Source organism: Pygoscelis adeliae, unplaced genomic scaffold (genome assembly GCF_000699105.1).
Source record: "Pygoscelis adeliae isolate BGI_AS28 unplaced genomic scaffold, ASM69910v1 Scaffold121, whole genome shotgun sequence".
NCBI lineage: Eukaryota > Metazoa > Chordata > Aves > Sphenisciformes > Spheniscidae > Pygoscelis > Pygoscelis adeliae.
The window spans coordinates 6673796-6695440 of record NW_008824359.1 but is presented as its reverse complement, the minus strand read 5'-3'; the positions used below and the strand labels follow the sequence as shown (position 1 = coordinate 6695440).

The following is a 21645-nucleotide window of genomic DNA, read 5'->3' as shown; positions in this document are numbered from 1 at the left end:
AACTCCTAACCCACTGTATATAACCCACATAACCCACTTGCTGCAGACTCTGTATGTACCAAACTCCTAATTTAAGACCAGGCAAACCTTATGTTCACTTATTTTTCACCTCTTGCAATAATACAAAGAATGCAACTCCAGAATTTCTTCATTAAGAGATATTAAGTGACAAAAACTTACAGCACATCTTCCCATGGTTATTCACTTATCCTGTTCAAAAGAATCCAAAACAAGTAATTTACCACAGGTCTGAGTAAGTTTAGTTGTTCAGTCACTGACATATCCTGAAGATGTAGTTCTCTCTTTTCTCTTGACTTTTAGGGGGGGTCTCACTTTTTCGTGCCAATGTTGTTTCCTTTTGCTGTATTTGCTTTGAGAGATATGAGAAAGATACAGACTGAGAAGTGAATCAATAAACTGGTAGTCTGTGATTTATCTTTCTTTCATGACATCACCTTCCTACTTAGAAAGGATTTTATAGAGGTAAGACATTTTCCACACACTTTTTTTCTTACCTACTTCTTGAAGAATTATGGCAATACCATTTTTCTTTCATTTGTTTATATTGCTTGGCCAACCCTTGTTGCCTGCTTGAGAACAAGTTTTTTTTTAAGACTGGCCCAAGGACAGAGTGAAAACAGGATGATATTGAGGACACGGAAGCAAGCTTCTACCAGCCAGACTTACCAGAATTTGAATGGACCTCAGTTGGGATTTTAATTTGCTTTTTTCTTAAGTTTATTTTAATTTCCAGAAATCTGTGGTAATCTTTTTTCACAGTCATATATGCTTCTCTGCAGGGTAACACAGTATGTGCTGCTGGGTATGGCTATTTCTTTCATCTCTCCCCTGAGGGACCATCCAAAATGCCTCTCCTGTCCTTCAGTGAGAACGTAGCTCATTCCTGCACAAGGTACTTGGGGATTTTTAGATATTTTCCTTCAGTGCATGGTAGTGCTAACTATAATTGCAGTGATGAGCAAAAAATGCTTTGCCCCTCCTTTCAGGACTTTTTTTTTTTCCAATTTTGCACCCTTTTAGGGCTTCCTTTCTTGTAAGCAGAGTTCTCCACAGCCGAGCAGAATCAGTATTTGACAGTGATGTGGTTGGGGTTGTTTTTCAGGGCCTGATTGCGAATGGTTTCCTTAGTAGTTTGAATACTTTCCTTTCTTCTTCATTCACAAGCCCAATTTGTTAACTTGCAGCATTTCCCAGTGCTGTTAACAAGCTCCTCCACTTTGCCCCCCTGTTTCAATGATCCTGATGTAGTTTAAGGTGCCACATTTAACACATTTTCTCATCAACCATTTAACAACAAAGCACTGAAGAATGTGCTCATGTGTTGAATTGAAAGCTCATTTTTAAGTATACCGGATGTTTTGAGCAGAAGAGGGTGGCATGAAGGAGAACAGATACACAAGTTATTTCTTACACTCCTCCTTTAACATCTCCTGCAGGCCACCATTAGAGACTTGACACTGGCTTACACAGCCTGGAGTGGCATTTCTTACCTCCAGATGCTTTATATCATAGCAGCATGAACGCTCAACTATTAGAATTTGGCCTCTGATTAAGTAGATAGAAGAGACTAATCACTTTGCAGTCCAACATCACCGAAAGGTGCTGTACGTGTCAGACATTACATGTAACAGTTGTTCCTGTAGCATCCAGGAATGGCTATTCACTAGAGCTTTTGCCTGTACTTCCCTAAAACAGAAACTACAGTAAAAAATGACACTGTATTACAAGTCAGTGGATGGAGTCACCTGAATTTTGAGGTAATCTGGATATTAGTCTGGATTTAAAATCCCTGAGAAGGTCAAACCGAGGGCTGCATTCAGGAACACGTGCATTTGGAAGGTACTCCAAGTTGGCTGAATCCAAGATATAGAAAAGCCTTATCTGTCCAGATTCATGTCAGGCTTATCTGAAGGTGGTGCTGGTTGAAAACTCATGAGCATGGTGGGGATGTTTTGCAGCGAGCACCTGTCAGTGGTACTGCACACTGGTTGTTAGCCCTGACGTGGTTAATTCTGAAAATACTTGAAAAGAAATTTTAAGTATGCTCTCTGGCATGATTAGATGCCTAAAATAAATATTGCTATCAACCAGTTTTTGATTTTGGGTTAAATGATAAAGTCTCATGCAGAGAACTATTACAGATTTAAGATTTTAGATATCAAAATGATGACTAGGAAAATCTGCTCATGAATGCACTGTAAAGAAACAGTTTCCTTTGCTTGCTTTCCTAAAAAGGTATGGGTTGCTGGTGTACCCAGAATATTTGCCAGACAGCCCAAACAGACCTGTTCAGTTCAACAACTTCACAGCTTGGAGCAGCCAAGGTGGAGCACAGGTACGTTTATCCTGACTGTCCTCTGTGATGCTCAGGATCTTTACAAGCATATCACCTCTACACTGACTTCATCTTTTAAGGCTGCAAATGGGCCACAGTTACAGTAAAGTTCTTGTACCTGTATGTCCATGTCCCTCAGCTGGAGGCTCCTATTTTGGTGATAAAGCCAGAAACACAATTTGTGTGAGCTCTTCTTACTGCTTCAGTGCAGAATCAGTGCTACTTTCATCAATAGTTGGTGTCCTCTGTAATCATCTGGCATCTGGCTGCCACTATAATCACAGAATCATAGAATCATAGAATGGTTTGGGTTGGAATCTAATTCCGATCCCCCCTGCCATGGGCAGGGACACCTTCCACTAGATCATGCAACCAAAAAAATCCTCCCAGTGGATCTGAGCTATTCGTAAAGATTGCAGTTGTTAGAGGATCTGTTACCTTCATAGGCTTAATGATTTCCATGGGAATTTTTTCATCCTTGTTAAAAATGTGCGCCTTTTTTTGTTTGAATTTGTCTAGTTGCACTTTCCAACTACTGTAGCTCACTATTACTTAATCTAATTAAAAAACCCACACCACCCTTTATTATCTGATACTTTCTTCCCATGCCGGTGCTTAGAGGCTGTGATCCTCTTAACTCCCTGTCTGATGACCTGAACAAATTGTATGTGTTTCTCTGTAAGGCATGTTTTCTAGTCTAACCCATCCTATGGCTCTTCCTTTGGAGGTGCCCAATTTTTTGCTGTGTTTTTTTCAGACTGGTGCATTCTCTTTCTGGAGAAGCTTATTTGTATGAAAAGAAAGGAAACAAAAGGATGTTTTGCAGTTTTGTTTTTGTGGTTTTCTCTGCCTAACTTGTAATTTCTTTGTATGTTCCTGACCTAGCATACACAAATAGCTAAGTTTATTCTGCTTCTTTCCATGGGCTCCCTCTAGGAACAGCCTTCTTGCTGTTAGGTGGCTGTAAGCAATACCTCTGGTTATTTTCAAGGCATCTTTCTGCTACAGACATTAACTTCTTTACCCTGCTGTTCTTTCCAGTAATAAACCCCAAAATATTTAGAACAGTTTTACTCCGTCTATTACTGATTCTCAGTTCTGATTTTCTTTCATACTGTTCTTTTTTCTTTTAACTTGAAAATAAGTTGGCAGAATGTAAAGATTACTGTATTATTAATTCAAAGCAGAAATAAGAAATTAAGGGGAAAGGCTCAGACACTAAATACACATTCAACACTTTTATGTGTTTTTGCACTTCTCTTCTGTTGTATTGTAAGTAAAGCAGAGTTATAAATCACAATCTTTTTTTTTTAATTATTATTCTTGTTATGCTTTTAACTAATTTAATTATTATTCTGGTTATGCTTTTATATAGATTTTTAGTAGCAGTAACCTTGAACTCCAACATTTCTGGATTTATGCTTGCAAAGACTTTGGCATTGACATCGTAGAAAGCCTGGGAAACACTTCTGTAGCTGATAGCGTTTTAATTGGACACACTGGGCAAAAGGTAAGCACTGCAGGAATTATTTCAATGTCTTGAGTTGCACAGCAACCCTTCAGACAGGAATTTGGAGGAATAAGAAAGCAACCTGAAGAACAGCCCCTGCTCCATGGCAGCTTGGGTAAAGCTTGGATTTTAAACAAATTGCATGTAAAGATAAATACTTAGGCCCAGCTTCAGGATGAGGTTTGGGCACTGATCTGTTTGCTTAGTCCTCTAGCTGTCTTCCACTCCTTAGAAAGATGATGCCTTCAACAGCAGCACCTGCAAGGGACATTGATTTGTGATGAAGCAGAGACACCTGGAGCATCGGTACCTCTCTCCCACCCTGTTGGAACCAGAGATTTTGTTGCTTCTGCTGGCAGCAGCAGCAAAGAAATAGCATTTGATCAGCTGGATCCTGCATCATTTTTCAGAAACTCCATTCATACCAGCTGATGGTAGAGCTGAATAAACATCAGCTGTTGAAAAAACGCAGATTGCACTCTGCAGGAAGATTCAGCATTTTTTCCAAACATCTTTTTATTTCAGTATGGAAGTTTTGAAGATTTTTTAAAAACAAATTTGAAACAAGGTCTCTGATTTTTCTATTTGAATTTGGAACTATTAAGAGATTTTATGTTATAATGCATATTAATGTATATTCTTTATAAAACAACATTCAAAAGTAAAAACAAAATCACACTTCTGTTCAACTTACGAGCTGAAGGATTTTAGTAAGTGTTAATTTTTTCCCTACTCGTGGTTTTTTCCAAGATTGACATGGTCCCAGAAAAGCCCTGGAATTTCACAGAACCTGAATTTTTGAGAGAAATCAGAATTTTTGTTTAAACAAGCTTTTCTAACATAAATTCCTATATACCTTTTGCTGTAATAAACAGACACCATTTAACGATACACAACTGGGTTTAGTTTAGTGATTTGAGAATAATGAGGGGGAACAACAGATTTGATTTCTATCCTAGTTAACACTTTGGTTTCCTCTGCTCTCTCATAGCATCATTGGTCCACCTGGAACACAGAGTGTTACTTTTTTACTTGAGAATGAAAAATGCCATCAAAAAGTAACATTTTTATTTATGCAGTAAATATGATTTTCTTCTGTTATTTCTTTAGGCAGCTGGACAATGTCTTTTGGGTGTACCAGGTTGTTAACAGATTAATAACGTGGATAACAATGGAATTCTAGTTACAACTGGCCACAGCTGCTTGTTCATGATTTTGAGGTCTTTTTTTCCCTGCTCAGTTTTATATTGTTGTTTATGAAATTAATTTTCTCTCTGACTGGCAGAAAAAGAGTTTTAAATTAGTTTTATTTAGAAGCTCACAGAAAGAAACCTCTGTAGTAGGACTTTTGGAAGCGTGTAGCTCAGATAAAATCCTGGCTTCGCCAGTCCAATCTTGCAGCGTCCCAATGACGCAATGAATTTCTCTCAGACACCAAAGGGTGGATGGCTTTGTTTTTGCTTTGCAGGATCCATGGAAGGACTCCATGTTGTACTTGTTAAGAGATTTAGAGGCGCTCAGCTGTGCCTTGTTTCTTGCAGTACCCCCGGGGGGTGATTATCTTTGATTATCTCATGATAAGAGCCTCCTTGTCATAATTTACATCTTAATTTATGTAATTCTCCCTTTAATAATGATGTCTCTTTAATATCAATTAAAACTTTATGACATTAATTTAATGGGAACCTTGGATATTCCTCTCTGCTAGCCCTTCCAGTTTTTGAAAGAAGTGCTTTAAAACAAGATTGTTTTCTGGAAATATAAGGGCATTTAAAAATTGGGACTTTGGTCAATTAAAACGTTAGTGGCAGGGCTAAATCCAGGACCCGTAAAAGCCAAGAGAAAGACTTTTGTTAGCTTCCTAGACATTCAGCAAGCCTCTTCCATGTTTTCATAAAGCAACTCATTGTCCTTGTGGAGCCATTTGAGGAGAAGCATTTCTTCCTGAAAAAGCAGGAAGTCTGAGACAGGTGACACACACTAGGGAGGAATTATTGTCTCACACCCTTCTTCTATTTGCTATTTATTTAAATAAAATAAATTAACTAAAAAAAAAAAGATAGAAAGGGGGGTGGGATGGAAGAACAGGCAAGTGTAAGCAAAAAACCAATAGAGTCTTTATGACCGATTTGTTACCAGAAGCCAGGGATTTCTGCTTAGCAGTGACTTGGAAGAAGATGGCCCAAGGACCAGGACCATCACCACAGATGTTTTGGCCTCAGATTAAAAAAGGTGATGGAGCTACTGTCTCTTAATGCGACTGAAGATAGCATCATCTCACTAAAGTAATAATCTATTCATAAAAGTCCATTTCATTCCACATTTTCAATTAAAGAGGATTTTTCACAGAGGGTGGATTTCTTGATTGATTCTCTACTACGGCTTTTGAGAGTTGTTCTAAACAGTATCACACATTCCTGCCAGCCCTTCCTCCTCCAGGCTACCCACTAGCTCTGAGTACGTCCTTCTTCCCAGCCTATCTCCAAGATAAATTAGCAGAGATGTACACTTCCCCTGTGTCATGGCCTATAATCACCGCAAAATTTAGTTTGTCCATTGTGTTTCCCATTACTTATGGGTTTTGCTCTTCCTTTCCACTTCTTGTTGCTCTGAGGGACCCTGAAGTCAACTAGAGCTTTGAAAAGAGCCTAGCCTAAATAATTCCCCCCATCCCCAGTCACACAATTCAAGGGCTTTGAATCTCAGCGGTCAGGTTTTTCTTAGAACAGAAATTAGAATGATTAGCTTTGTAAAGTAGGGAAATTTCCTGCCTGCTGGACAAGACAAGGTAAAGTATAAGGGACTGTAAACAAGTCTGCTTACTGTGCCTTCCAGGTGGATTCTTTCTTCCCAGGGAATGTGCAATTTCCCTTCCTTTCAAATGTCCAACCTTAACTACTACACAACAACCTGGACAAAGCAAACAGGGCAATTACTGCCCTGAATGTAATACTATCACATACTGCAAATGGTGAATTAAACAGAGGTTACTTGTCAGAATGTGCAAAGCAATAGCTTAGATCTGTCCTTCAAACAGTATACGTTGCCCCACAACCATGGGCTTGAGTGCAATCACGTCCTTGTGTCCCAGCTGCTGCATCCTGGACTCATTAGACTTGGAGATGCACATGGTGATATGTTTCCTAGCACTCTTCATTTCTTCATTGCAGGATAGGACCTGTATGTCAGCAGGACTAAAAACTCCCAAAAGATACCAGCTATTCATCTCCAACACAGCTTTCAGGAACTTTCATGTGAACACTTGCACAGCGATCAGGACTTGTTCTGGCTGTTACCAAGGGCAAGGTGAGTCTGACTCACACTTATTTAGCAGGGTTTCCACAGTCCCTGGCTTCCTCCCGTTTCGGATTCAGATGGTTAGAAGTTCATAGTTTCCACAGACAACCATGGATAGATATTTCAGCTGAATCCCACAAAAAGTATAATGATGAAGAGTACTGGCCCAGTTTTCCTTCTGCAATCTTGTCACTATGTTTGCTATAGGTGATTTATCAAGAGCTAGGTTTTGAGGTATTTGCATACCTGCTCTCCTTAGGTATTAATAGTTCACTGTATTAATAGTTTTCAGAAGCGTCACTCTCTATGTTTCACTTCCCCAACTGGGACAGATGGATAATAGCTCTTCCCCATTCACAGGGAGGTGGGGCATGAGATGGTGATATGTAGATGCGAGATAAATGCTGTGCTTGGTGTGCAGCTCAGATGAGCTGAGAAAGTCCCTGCGCTGGTATTGTAGAGGTATGCGTAACAACCAGTCCTCAACAATACTCATCCTCTTTAGTGTGTGCGTTTTGCTGACGTTGCTGGTGGGCTGAACCAGACCCTTTAGCTGCTCTGCTCTGCACGGGCTGAGGTTGCAGGTTCTCTCCAATCTCCCTTAGAAATAGCTTCATCACTTAGTTGAAGCCATGTATCGCACATATTTTTAAGACAAAGACAGCCTTATTTTTGCACTGATTTTTTTTTTTTTTTCTCAGTGGAAGGGGTTTTTATACACTGACTTGTTTCTGCTTCTTCATTTTGGGAGGTAAAATTTCAAGAGTGATGATTCCTTTAATAGCGATGACACAACATTGCAGAATTTCACCAAACTCCTACCTCAGGCCAACCTAAACCTTAGGTGAATTTGCCTAAGATAATGTGTAAACTAAGCACCCTTTTGAGCTTTGAAGAGGTAGCCAAAGGCTCTTTGAAGAATGTTCCAACTGCAATTACATCTTAAATATATTTATATATAAATGAATACTGCCCTACAATAACATAACAAAGAAAAAGACTTCAGGAGGTGAGATCAAAGGACAGGAGGAATAGTAAAATCTAACTCAGAGAGGCTGCAACTGAGAATAGGATAGTCAAATAGTAACCAATGTGGTGCATGAACACTCATGCCAAAGCTGACTTGTTATGGTCCATGGGGCAACGTTTTTCTGACATTTCTGGAAATATTAATGTGTTCAAAAACTTCCTGTGCTTTAGTCTGCATGAATATTCCTGCTTTTTGTAGCTATCTGTCTGTGTTACAGTAATGAAAAGATCCTCCAGCTATACTTTTCAGCCAAGGGTTTATTGTGCCAGGTGTTGTACATATGCACACAAGTATATTTACACATATATAAACACTCCTTATATCTAAAGAATTTATCTTATAAACAAGGCAGAAAGGATCTATAAGAATTACTGTTTTGGGGACTGTAACTTTTGGCAGTGGGACTTGTGAAGAAGCATTTGGAGTCACTGAGAAGATGCTGGTAGGACCAGGAGCAGCACCTGGGTCAGAGGAGTCTGTAACCACAAGTCCTGTCACAACAGGGCGCTGGACAGGTTGGACCTGGCCATAGCACGGCAATGGCAATTCCTACAACCATCTCTATTTATCTATTTATTTTCCTGAATCTCCCCTTCTTGTTGACTCAACAGACATTTTTCCAAAGTGAAGGTGAAATGAAGCTAGTCTCTTTTTCTCCCGAGATGTCTTCAGGCCTATTGAAGTGGGCATGGTGGTGTTGGGTTGACAGTTGGATTCGATGATCTTAGAGGTCTTTTCCAACCTTAATGATGCTATGATTCTGTGATTCTATTACTTGAAGAGATCAGTCTCTGTTTCTGAAATGCTGCTTGTTCCCCTCAGGTGGGTTTACTGTGAGAGCTGAACGTCTGACCTTCATCAACTCACCTTTCCAAGTGTCCTTCCCCTTTCCTCACTCTGCCATCCTTGAGGATCTCGACGGCTCTGTCACGGGGCAGAAAGGAAGTCTTCTCCTCCCTTCCACAGATATCCTTGCGGTATCTTGCACAGCCAGGGCCAACTTCAGTCAAGCTTCTGGTGGCAGTGTTTGTGGCAGCGACCTTGTTTTCCACCGTATGTCTCTTCATTTGTAAGTAACCATTCCACTTCTGAAAAATCGGCGCGGATGTTGCTTGTTATGTTCTATATTGAGAGAGCTGCTGGGTCTGGACACAGTCCCAAGACTCCTGCCTCTCTGCTGGGTCCTAAACTAGGTCAAAAGCCTGAGCACTGGCTTACATTAGTCCGTGTTGTTGTCCATGTGGTCTCTGGCACTGGTTTTGTTCTGGCTACTTGTTCTGGCCCAGATAGTTCTCAGGCATGGTTTAAGAGATAGCAGAGGGACCTTTCCCAGCCGGCAATTTGGATGCAGTCATCATGTTTCTGGAAAGGAGCACATAGCTGTATGGACAGCTATGAGAATTATGCACAGCAGTTGGCCTCCAGGCCAGAGTACAGTCTTTGGGGTTTTTTTATTTGCTAATTTAGATATGGCTTGCCCAAGTTCAATTTTTTTCTGATGTTCTCAGCAAGCTGCTTATCTTTCTTACCTTAGTATCCTACCTATAGTCTTGATTCCTATCCAGAGGCTATTCTGGCAGTGTTAAGTGGACTTTTAAGTGGGTGCTGTGGTGTATTGCTATTTTGTCACTCTTCAAATTACCAGGGAGATATAAACTGGCCTTTGTAGAAATAAGAATCCAGCTCAAGATGGGCACTGATGTTCAAAGTGAGATCGATGACCAAGCTGCAGACAGTCAGAGATTTAGTGGGTGAATTGCAAACTTTGCCAAGGTTTTCTGAATGCGGACCTATAAAACACTTCCAGATCATGAAAGAAACACCTCAGTTGATAAAAAGATGCAGTCTTTAAAAAAAAAAAAAGAGTTTTGACTTTAATTAGATTTTAAGTCAATACTGAGAGTGTTTCCTTTTATGCTCATTGTGAGAGATTTCCCCAAATGCTCCCAAAGAATACGTGGTCATGAATAGGATAGTTTTTCATGTCTTAGGCAGAAAAACTTTGCCATCTGATTTCATTGCTATGTTAGTTTCATAAACTATCAGATTCATGTATTATGTTTTCTACTAAAACTGGATTCAACATTTTATGATTTCGTGGGCTCAGCTCTCATGCCATGAGCAGCCATATTGCATAGAAGATATAATAAGTTCATGACGTATTTAATTAAAAGAAAACTTTCCAGTAGATAAGTTTCTGCCACTCTGTTGGAACCATGCCTTTCTTACCCACCTCATCAGGACTTTCTGGTCTTTCTTTTTGCTATTCTTTTCTTGCTACGGGGTGAATTTAGTCAATTCAGATCATCAAACCTTATTAAGACTGACCCAGGCTCACAACCTAAGCAACCTGTTTCAGTCTAGACAGTTATGGTTTCCCATCAACACGATGGGATCAGACAATGGTGCAAGGGAGATATGAGACTCAAGAATAAACTTTTGTTATTGTGATTGGCAGAATTTTTTGGCAACTAGGTAATTGCTTTTCCAGGGTTAAGATGCCAGTTTTCACTTGATTTCAATGGGGATTTGTGATAATACCACTGTTTATAGATGGAAATGAAAACCTATTTGTTTGTTGTCTTAATCATGATAGAGGGACCCAAAGCATAAATGAACAAATTACTTTATGGGTGAAAGGGACTACAGTATATCTGTGATGTAGCTCTCAGAGCTTATTCGGCAATCAAAAATTACTGGGAAGATCATAGAATCATTTCAGTTGGAAAGGACTTTTAAGATCATTGAGTCCAACCACAAACCTAACACTGCCAAGTCCAGCACTAAACCATGTCCCTAAGCACCACGTCTACACGTCTTTTAAATACCTCCAGGGATGGTGACTCAACCACTTCCCTGGGCAGCCTGGCCCAATGTTTGATAACCCTTTTGGTGAAGAAATTTTTCCTCACGTCCAATCTAAACCTCCCCTGGTGCAACTTGAGGCCATTTCCTCTCGTCCTATCGCTTGTTCCTTGGGAGAAGAGACCGACCCCCACCTTGCTACAACCTCCTGTCAGGTAGTTGTAGAGACCGATGAGGTGGGTGAGCCAAATTTGGTGGTGAGCCAGAAATTCAAGATGAGTGAATTCAAATTAGGTTGAAGACATATAAACTTAGGTATTGTCCTGCAAAACATGTGTAGTCACCATGTAGACACTGGCAATGTGTCCCATTGCAGCTGATGGAAACCTGTGTCCTTGATTCAATTGTCCATGGAGAGATATCTAGTGCCACTTAAAATGCCCTATGATATTTCCCTTGGCTTGTCACTCTGTGGCAGAAGGGCAAGGATCTCCTGGAGACACTGTCAGATCTGTCATCTCACACCGAAGTTTTTGATTGCTTGGGACATTTTAAGAAGCACTAGATGCCTCTGTTTCTTTGATCTTTCTCTTTGGGGCTGGTCAGCTGAACTGTCCTTTGGGCTTCTACTGACTGTACTTACTATGATGCTAGTGACTGTAATGGTCACCCAATGCATATTTAAATATCAGTAGGCCTTTAGGTGTCTCAATCCTAAACTGAATGATGATTTTCCTCTACCTGTCTTCTACATTGGTTTTAGGGAAAATAAGACTTGTGCAAGCACAGGAAGTGTTTGTGCATCTGTGCATGAACATATATACGTAAGTGCAATCTGTCTCTCTTTTTGACTTATTTTTCACCCCATTCCAGTTTCAAGTGTTTGCACTGTTAAAGGCTCATAATGGTCCCTGGCATGGTTTCGGCCCAGGACAGCTCTCCCACACACAAGCAATTCGTGGGTAAAATTTAGAGCTCAACACAACCCAAGGAACCGTTTCCAGTAGGGCAATTTAGATATCCCCATGTTGTTTTGGAGTCTGAAGGTGTTTGATTGTGTGGATATGGCCATGCAATGCCAGCTAGCCTCCAGGCCAGAGGGCAGGCCACAGCACCAGTTAGCTTATCAGAAGACGTGTAGCCACAGGTCTGTGTCTGAGTGTTTACACACTGTATGGGTGGGTGAGACACGTTCTGTTGGAGAAGATCTGTTTATCTGTGTGGATATAACCACATCTTATGATGTAGGGTACATGTCCCCCTTGCTGGTATCTTGTCACACTCCCAGTAAATCACGTCTACTATAAGTTTGCAACAGAATGTCACTTGATTTTTTTTTTTTTTTAATTTCTGGACAGATAGAAAATGGTTTTGGAGAGTTCAGCCTCCTACTGGCACTGCCTCCTATCCCACCTTTGTAATAACCCACTCCTGGGATACAACAAGGTCTTTCCCATCGGCTTTGATGGTCATACAGCTCCCAAGTGCTGTCCCAGCTCACTTCTGCTGTTGCACATGCCTCCCCAAGCTGGACTTGTTCCTGTCTTTGAGCAGCTGGCAGCTAAAGGGATCCAGTGGAGAAATACTGCTCAGCCAAGTACTACCACCAGTTCTGTTACCCAGGGACGACACTTGTGAATTCCTGGCATAAAAAGAAAGGGAGTAGAAAAGGCTTTTAGTGATCTAAACACCAGTCCTGTTTTTCTTCCTATGCTCATCTTCCCTTCCCAGTGCCCTGCTCAACATTTCACTTCATTTTTGAAGTGCAAGCCTGAACCATTACCCATTTTTTGCTGTTTCAGGTTAGTAGTACACAGGCAGAAATCCTGACGTGCTCTGTCAGAGGGCTGTTAATAATTCACATCTGTCTTATAATTCATGTTTTAGAAGAAAGAAGAAAAAAACCCCAAACATACCCAAATAGGAAAAAAAAAAAAAATCACATGTTCCATCGAAGGGGAAAACTATGAGACTTTCAGCTACCTACAGGCTTTGCATGTGATTACTGTTTCTCATAATGAAAACAAAAGTCTGCAATAAATTAAGAGTTGGGAATCATTCTGATTTAACGAGAAGGGTACTGGGTAGAAGACAAAATACAGCTGTGCCAGATGTCTTTCTGGACCAGCTGACCATGAAGTCTTAGGCAAATCAGTTCCCTTTCTAGTCTGTGTTTACCTTGATTATATGGACTAACAGCTCTTTGGATCGATGCCGTGCAGTTGGATGGAGCTTCTTACAACATTGCCTGTAGTTTGATTTGAGTCCTTTTGGATGCTGCCACAATGTAAATGTTAATAGTTCACGATAGCTAATGTATTCAATACACCTCATTCCTCTTTGCATGAAAAGGTGTTAAGGAGTAAGTACAAATAGGAGCTCATCTGCACCATTGCTGTTTAACTCTGGAAAAGTTTGAGCCCTGACCTAAACTTTGTCTTCTCCAGTAAATTGCTTAAGGGTTTTAGATTAGTCATATCAATGACTGGGCACTTCTCAATCAACCTTTTCTTTCAAGCAAGTCGTCTTTCGTTTCCTTCTTTATTCTTCATTTACATGAGCTGGGAGCCAACTTACATCAAAGATACTTGGCATTCTGAGTAGCAGAGGCCAGCTGTTAGCCTGTCCTCTTGAGAACTATGTACTTAACAGAGTAACCCGAGAGACCGAGAGCATCCTCTTGTGCTGCTTCCAGACCCTCTCTACTGAGTAGCTCCTACCAGCCAAATCACCATCATGTTAAGTTGAAAGACTGTCAGAATGCAGCCAAGTAAAAGCAGTGAGTCAGGGAGGCTTCAGTCACACGGACAGCGCTCCAAAATGGACCTGGTAAAGGAACAGGTTGGGGAATGAAAGTAGCTGGAGGGGATTAAGGATGAAAGTCAATTAATAAAATATCCACAGCATGACCGGAGGATAAGGGGGTGGGGGGAGAAGAAGAAAGGGTGAATTTTGTCCAGATGTATTTGAAGAGTGTTTGCAATAAAAAGGGAATAGTTTAGGATTAATACAACAAAACATGACTAGGAGCAATTGGCAGAGGTTGAGCAGAGAGAAGAAAGATAGGTGGGTGACAGGAAGAATTTCCTAACGGTACAGTCTCTTGGATCCATCTAATCTCAGTAAAAAGATGAAAGTACTGTTGTTTGGCTTTCTTCAGTTTCTGATGAGCAAAAAATTAAAAATTGCTCTGGAAGAAATCCTTCTGTTGTGCTCCACCAGGCCCTGGAGTATGCGACCAGATTTGCAACTTGCTAGTTCCTAGTTGTTCTTACCACTTGTGGTAACTCCCTGTAGTCTGTAAGACAGAGGTGCCATCAAAACCAGGGGTGAAAAACAGATTACAAGCCTCTGAGCCCAAACATTAAGCACTGAACCCACATTTCCTGATCATCAAGCCAAAGTGATGCCCACAAGAGTATCCTCATTTGGCATGAAGTCACGCTGTACAAGGAGGTTTCAGGCAATAGCAGTAAAACAGTTTAATATCCTGTGCTCAGTAGCTCTCTCTTGGTTTAGAGTGGTGCGTTCTTTGTGCTCTTCAATAAAAAGCATGAGGGGCTTGAGGTGCTGGGTTTTTGCTTCCCCTGAGTTTCAGGGATGGACTCCAGCTCCAAAAATCTTAAAGACTGAGGCAAGTCATGGATTTTGAGAGGGGAGTCCTGGTATGGCAACCTCTATCCCAGCAGCCTCAGGCTCATTCCCTGACCCTGAGGGCAATTTGCAAGGCTTGGCCATGGCCATGGCCATGTTATTAACCTGTATTAACCTGCTTAGCCTCCAAAACATCAGGGAAGTTGCATCAGCACTACCTTTTAGGAAAGATCCCCTGCCTGTGAGCTGTCTGGGATAGGGCTTGTTGGCACAAGCTAAAAGCATGTCTGGGACTGTTTTAATTATTTAACAGTTACAATGTGGGCAATGGAATGCAAGTGATTGATTCTTTATCTTTGTGCTGTTTAATTTACCAGAGTACATGTAGTGTATTGGAACTTTTTTCCCCAAAAAAATGTATGTTTGGGAAAAAATGTTTTTTTTGTTAGAGAAAAACCCTAGGAATGCTTTTTTTTTAGAGAAAACAAGTGTCTTGAGCATTTCTTGACTCTCTGTCCCAAACCACTTCACCCAACAACTTCCAGAGCAATGGGGATCCATTTCCAAGCTTGCATTGCTGTAACAAAAACCTTCTTCATGAAGTCCAGCTGAAAGTTAAACTAATGTGTCACTTAAGCACCCTTTAAAGAGGGGTTTTATGTCTTTTAAAAATGTAATTGAAGCTTATAAAAGTCTTTATAAATTTATATGTGAGAAAGTTATTGAGTAGTCTGAAGAACAGCTTATGCCATGGCACAGCACAGCATGGCTGCAGGCTAGATACGGCTGCTCCAAATGCCACTGCTACCCATATTATCATGAAAATATGAGTCTCTATTAATATTAAAACAAATTTTCATTAAAAAATTGTCATAACATGATTAAGTGACTTTAAAAGTTTCTTCACATTATGCATAATTTTTACAAGAGGAGAGCATTAGAATAATCGGCAGTCAGGGAGCACCTTGCGGCAAAGGGGACTCCAAACACTTTGTGGCTACGCACACCAGAAGGAAGTTTGCCTCTTGTTCCCTTTCATTTGCTTTCCCCTTCTCACTGTGGAAGCCTGGGACTTGCTCAGCACCAGTCTTGTAGTTCAAGCATTTTATTGCTTCCCTCTTCTTAGTCTGCTACAGAGGAAAAGATTAACTTTCTTCTTTATAGCCTTACTTCTTAAATCTGGTCTAATATCCTCTCCTGTAGTGCCTGCATTCAGTTGCTGCAAACCCAGCCACTCCTGATGGGTTAGTGTGAAAAGAATAGCATACCCCCTACCTCCGTGTCTTTGAGTCTTGAAGAGAGTTCAAATGGTTACTCTAGTTATGCTTTTCCTTTGATATTTACTTACTGTGGTGCCTTCAGATGAACACCCACCTGCTGTGAAACACCCTTACAATCACACTTCATCTCTCAATGTGTACATGCCCAGTTGCTCTCTAGTTGTGTGTACTCCCTGTGTACATGACTGTATTCACACATGGGGCAGCTTACACGCTCACTTGGCCTCATAACCCAGCCCTCTCAGGGCTCCCATGGCATAACATGGAAGGCAAATATTAAATCATTAGCTGTTGACTGTTAAGTTAACCAACACATCAGCTGAACTTCAGAAGTTCAACTCTTACTGCGCTGTATTTCTGGCCTCTGAGACATCCCACCAAAGCAGCCAAGAGAAATTTGGTTCCCAGTGTAGGATCCCTTTCCATTTACCCTGCAGCCTGGGGCACTGACAGCAAAGCCAGATCCTGCACAGGCTTATGAGTATGCAAGAGAAGATGTTTCCCCAGACCTACCCCCTCAGCTTGACTGTTGTCTGGGATGTTTCTGGGTGCAGGGAGATATATTTAACATTGAGGCAGCATTTGCTAGCCCTACACTTTCTTTGCTTGCAAGGAAAAGCCTGACAATCCAGTTGGATGTTTCTTGAGGGCTGGATAGATCCAAGCCAGATATGCCAGCTGGGACTCACTGCCATAACCAATACATTATTAGCCCTAAAATTGTATTAATTTGTAGAGGACTGCAAGTGGGCAATGTAGATGCAGTAAAACCATGCCCAGACTACCTGCGTCCAGAATTTCAGATCTGCTTTAGATGCTTTAGAGCTCTGCCTGACATGGGATAAGTGGAGTGACAAAGTGGTCCTCCGCAGATCTTTGCTATGCTTACACTGCAGAGGTGTTTGAACTGCTTGCTTACCAGCTACTTTCCAGCTCAGAATTTGTATCTGATTTTAGTTTTCCTTAAAATATCAGCCTGTAGACTATAGGAGCTGAGTAATTGATTTAAGAACAGAGAGGAGTTAGGAAGCCAAGGGTAGCAAACTCGAAAACTACTTTAAATGAAGCCATCTTAGCTTCTCAGTTACAACCCTCTCTGCTCCTGGGAGATCATCTCAATTTTTCTTTTACTTCAAATTCAGAAGGACTATCACATAGTGGCTACTCATGATCAGGGACAAAGATCTAGTTATTTTCAAAAAGACCCGTGCATGCAAAAACTCGATGATAGTAAGGGTTTGTAATATAAGGCAGATTTGAACCATGTTCTTGGTCTCTCGACAAAGATACACATATTTACTTAAAACAGCTGAAAATTCTTAATTCTTGCCAATTAAAATAAAATGAATTGGTTTTGAGCCCAGTATCAAACCTGTAAAGTGTTTGGTCTGGTCATAATTTGGAATTAACCTCCATTTGGCCAACAATAAATTGGACTGTTGATATAAGCATTTGGAGTCCCATTTGAAGTTCAATGCTATATTGTTTCCTGTTTTGGAGAGGGATAATCATAATGGATTATTACACAACTGTATCAGACAGAAAGCATTTAGAGCTAAACACAGTGTCTGCCTTCATACACAAAGATATGGACCCTTAGGATAAGTAAGTTGATGGTAAACATAAACAGGAGAGTTAATATTTGTTCTACTTGATGTTGTTGATTGGTTTAACAAATCCTTTGTGGCCCATCTATGTTGAGCAGTTCTGCACAATGCACTTGAGCTAAATTACATAACAGTTTATACAATCACAATTGGTAAATTGTGGCTCAGACTGTAAAGTCCTATTCAGTAATCCTGCCATATTTCTAAAGCAAATTGCTCCTTAATTGAAACCTGCTTCAATATAAAAATACAGCCTTTTCAATGAGTCATCCTTTTTTTCCCCCTTACACTTTGTAAAGGCTTCCAGCAGTTTAAAGTGAGGGTTAATTTTGCATTAAGACCATTGCCTCCTAGTTTCTTTCAAATAAAGCCAGGGGAAGTTCAGGGGAAGGCTCTTTCCTCTGATAATGAAGCTCTCTATGTTAATGATGCATGCAGGCTCCCTTGGATCCTCTGAATTAGAAATACTCATGTGTGTGCGCACTACTCTGCTTCATTAACATTAAGGAGAGGTAGATTGGTGGCTATTTAGGGCACAGTGAAATCACTGGCTATTTAGGGCAAATGGAAATGGTGCTAATTGTGGCTCGTAATTCCATTAGTAGGGTACTTCCATTTTGGTGTCTGTTTGGCATATAGGTGAAAAAAACAAGCACACTGACATCCTTTCAAGGGGAATGTAGTCTCAGGCTCATTGTTGTCTTGTACCAGTTAACTTCTATGCAGACCTGCAAAGTTTTCCAGGTTCCCCAAATTTTTGTTTTGGTGTGCTGGCACTCTATCCGGAGCAGGGTCTGTGTTTGTGGGTGGCAACACCTCGAGCAAGGTATGTAAAAGCAAGGACACAGCATTCCAGGTCAAGGAAACCCCAGGGATTTCAGGCCATAATATATCTCCTGCTCCCTTTCCTTCCTGGGTCCTGAACAAACTTCCAGGTGAAGGTCAGGGAATACAGGCTATCATGGTATGAAACCATGCAAAGCTTTCTTCCTCAGAAAGGCTTTCCAGCATAAAAAAATAGCATTTTCAAACCAAAGATTCTCCAGTGAAGACTCCCTGTCTATCCCAAAGACTGAGAAAAATTAACTGAAAAAGAAAATTGGTAGTGTCTGAAGCAGTCAAAAGTCTATCCTCGCTTTAAAGTCTAGGGAGAGAGGACTTGTCTGTTATAAGTAGGCATACTGAGAAAGATGTATTTCTTTTAACTGTAGCCATCTGGAAGTTAGCTGTCTACATTAAGATATTTATTTGGGGGGTCTTTATAACCTTTCATCAAGATTGGTGTCCAACAGAATTGGATTCACACTTAATTCACTAGCTAGTGAATCTACATAGCTAGCGTGGAATTGCCACCTAACTTTCTGACAGATCAATCAGGTGACGTGTACCCCTCCCTATATCCCAGCGGGATTGCCCCTTCCAGGCTTTCTTCTCTGTCTTTAAAACTTCTTGGAAGTACCGGGGAGAAGTCCCTGAGAAAAGTGATTCAAGCTGTCTCATCAGACTTCTCCAGCGATGAAGAATAAAATGAGTAAAGAGGGAAAACGCATGGATTTAAGTTGCACAGAGGATGGGTCTGACTCTCCGTCACTTGCTGTGGCGTTGTGCACCTTTGTAACTCAATAAGGCAATTTCTGATGTGCAGGAGAGTTTAATATTGCACCACATTGTGTGGGGTATGCTTCTGCTGCTAGAAATGTTTTCCTGAATACCTGTGCAGGTGCTGATAACTGGCAATAATGTGCTTGTTGTCATTTACTTGCTTAATTAGCAGCCTAATATCCTGGTCCAGTTAATGCCTATAAGAGGAGGTTTATTAGTAGTACGAAAGCTGTTTAAGCCTTATAAACTCCTTCCAGTCAGTTTCATTGGTCTGCCAATATCTTCTGGTTGAGTGATTCTTTGCTGATTCACACTTCTCCTGTTTCCCACTGCTGTTTCTCAGCTGAATGTTTCTGGGTAACCAGAAAGTCCTTTGCCAAAGTGACATCCACCAGAATAACAAAAAAAAAAAAAAAAAAAAACAAAAAAAAAACAAACAACCCAGAACTGATTTTAAAAGAGAAAAAAAGAAATCTGCAGCCAACCCTCCTTCAAGATGACTGCTGTTGTAATTATGTATTGTGTCCAAAGCAGCAAAGGGAAAAACAACCAAAAATTGCAAATACAAACAGGCAAATTACAGGATGACATGAGTTTTAGCACTGTCTATCTTGGAGGGTTGGCTAGTATGCTGAAATGTCTAGTTGTAGGGTAATACTCCAATATTTAGAAATACCATTTTAGATATGCTTAAAGGAGAGGGGTTTTTTAAGCTTAGTGTCAGCTCAAATGCCAAAACTGACTAAGTGGACTAAAGGTGAAACTGCCAACTTGCCTTGATCCTGCAGCAGCACTTGATTCATGTATAAATCTGCTGCATTCATCTTCACGGCAGAATCATGGCCCCAGGGTACCTTGGCAAGCCAGTGAGGCTTCTCTTCAGCTGAGAATGAGATCTGCAGTCCTGGGATGTGTATCCCTAGCAATTCCCCATGCATAATGTGAAGAATGCAAGAAGCAGGAAAAAACTTGTTAGTTGCAGTTGTGCAGCTGCAACCCCAATTTTCTTACGAGCATGCCTAGTGTTGGCAGGGCCAGGGATGGGAGATGCTGGTGGTGATGGGGTAAGACCCTTGCTAGAATTTTGGATGCTTGCATCAAAGCTCCTTCTGTGTCTTTAGTGGCATAGCCAACCCTGAATCAATCCCTTTGCAAGCCAACTGGGATCATGCTCAGGGTGAGGAATAATCTTTGCCGGTTGCTACAGAGAGGAATGCCCCAATGAGATGCATCAAATTCTCAGACAAGCTTAGGCAGTCTGTTCATGTGTGTGCAGTAAGGGGACAGGGAGGAGATTCTTAGGATAGAATTTATTCTTCCTGAGTTTTGATATCAAAATGCAATTTTTATGTGGAAGTCTTGACACCCAAATTCATTCAGGTCATGGAGAAACATATCCAGAGAACATTTTAGCTCACCTCACATCTGACATCCTCTGGAGGAGCTTGATGCTCCTTGTTGCCTCTAGGAGAGGAGACCTTCCCAGTCTCATTCCAGATGTGAAGCAGTAACACAGTGTAGCTAATCAGAGCATAGTTTCAACCATGGTTTCCATCAGTTCCAAGAGCTGTTATAGGAATGCAAGATGCTGAGGACTGGAGGTAAGATCTTTGTTTTGAAGAAGCGGCTTATGATCAGGTGTCCCTCATCAATCAGACATGAAGAGACAATGGATGTTCAATATTTGAACACAGAAAGGTTAGCTGCATTTCAGCTTTAACTTCTCCTTCATGTAGTTTGTTGCCTTCAACAAAGCAGTCCCTGAAAGCAAGAGTATTCTGTATCTCTGGACTTTACCTTACACAGCCTTCCATCTTGGGGAGACTGGCAATCATAGCAGTAAGAGGTTATTCTGTCCAGATGCCCAAATAATCAAGATAAGTTTAGCATAATTTGAAAAAGTTCTATGTGCAGGAAAAAGACAGAGCCTGTCCCCGGAGAGGAAGTCAAGGTGGGTGGTTATACCCATCCCAGCTTCACTGTGTTATTTCCTAGTTTTAGTAGAGAAAGGTCTCCAGAGGCCTTATAGCTAAAGGGTTTATGCCCACTCATGGTATTATTACTACTGTTGATCTGTTCAGTGAGATTTTTTTCTTTGACAGGATGGACCAGAAATTAGGAGTGCAAAGTTCTAGTGATGTTGTGGTTTAACCCCAGACGCCAACTAAGCCCCACGCAGCCGCTCGCTCACTCCCCCCCGGTGGGATGGGAGAGAGAATCAGAAGAGTGAAAGTGAGAAAACTCGTGGGTTGAGATAAAGACAGTTTAACAGGGAAAGCAAAAGCCACATGCGCAAGCAAAGCAAAACAAGGAATTCATTCACTCCTTCCCATGGGCAGGCAGGTGTTCAGCCATCTCCAGGAAAGCAGGGCTCCATCACACGTAACGGTGACTTGGGAAGACAAACGCCATCACTCCAAACATCCCCTCTTTCCTTCTTCTTCCCCAGCTTTATCTGCTGAGCATGACGTCACATGGTGTGGAATATCCCTGTGGTCAGTTTGGGTCAGCTGTCCTGGCTGTGTCCCCTCCCAACTTCTTGTGCACCCCCAGCCTGTTCGCTG

At 41.1% G+C, this 21645-nt stretch overlaps 1 protein-coding gene across 1 annotated transcript in view; it reads left to right on the top strand.

The window, feature by feature from the left end:
* The window catches only part of PKHD1 (polycystic kidney and hepatic disease 1 (autosomal recessive)), a 279334-nt gene that overhangs the window by 137763 nt on the left and 119926 nt on the right, over positions 1-21645 (top strand). Inside the window, exons 43-47 of the mRNA XM_009319748.1 lie at positions 801-913; positions 2257-2356; positions 3732-3866; positions 7037-7172; positions 9016-9262. Coding sequence (XP_009318023.1) covers positions 801-913; positions 2257-2356; positions 3732-3866; positions 7037-7172; positions 9016-9262 — 731 coding nt within the window. The remainder of the gene's footprint in view (positions 1-800; positions 914-2256; positions 2357-3731; positions 3867-7036; positions 7173-9015; positions 9263-21645) is intronic.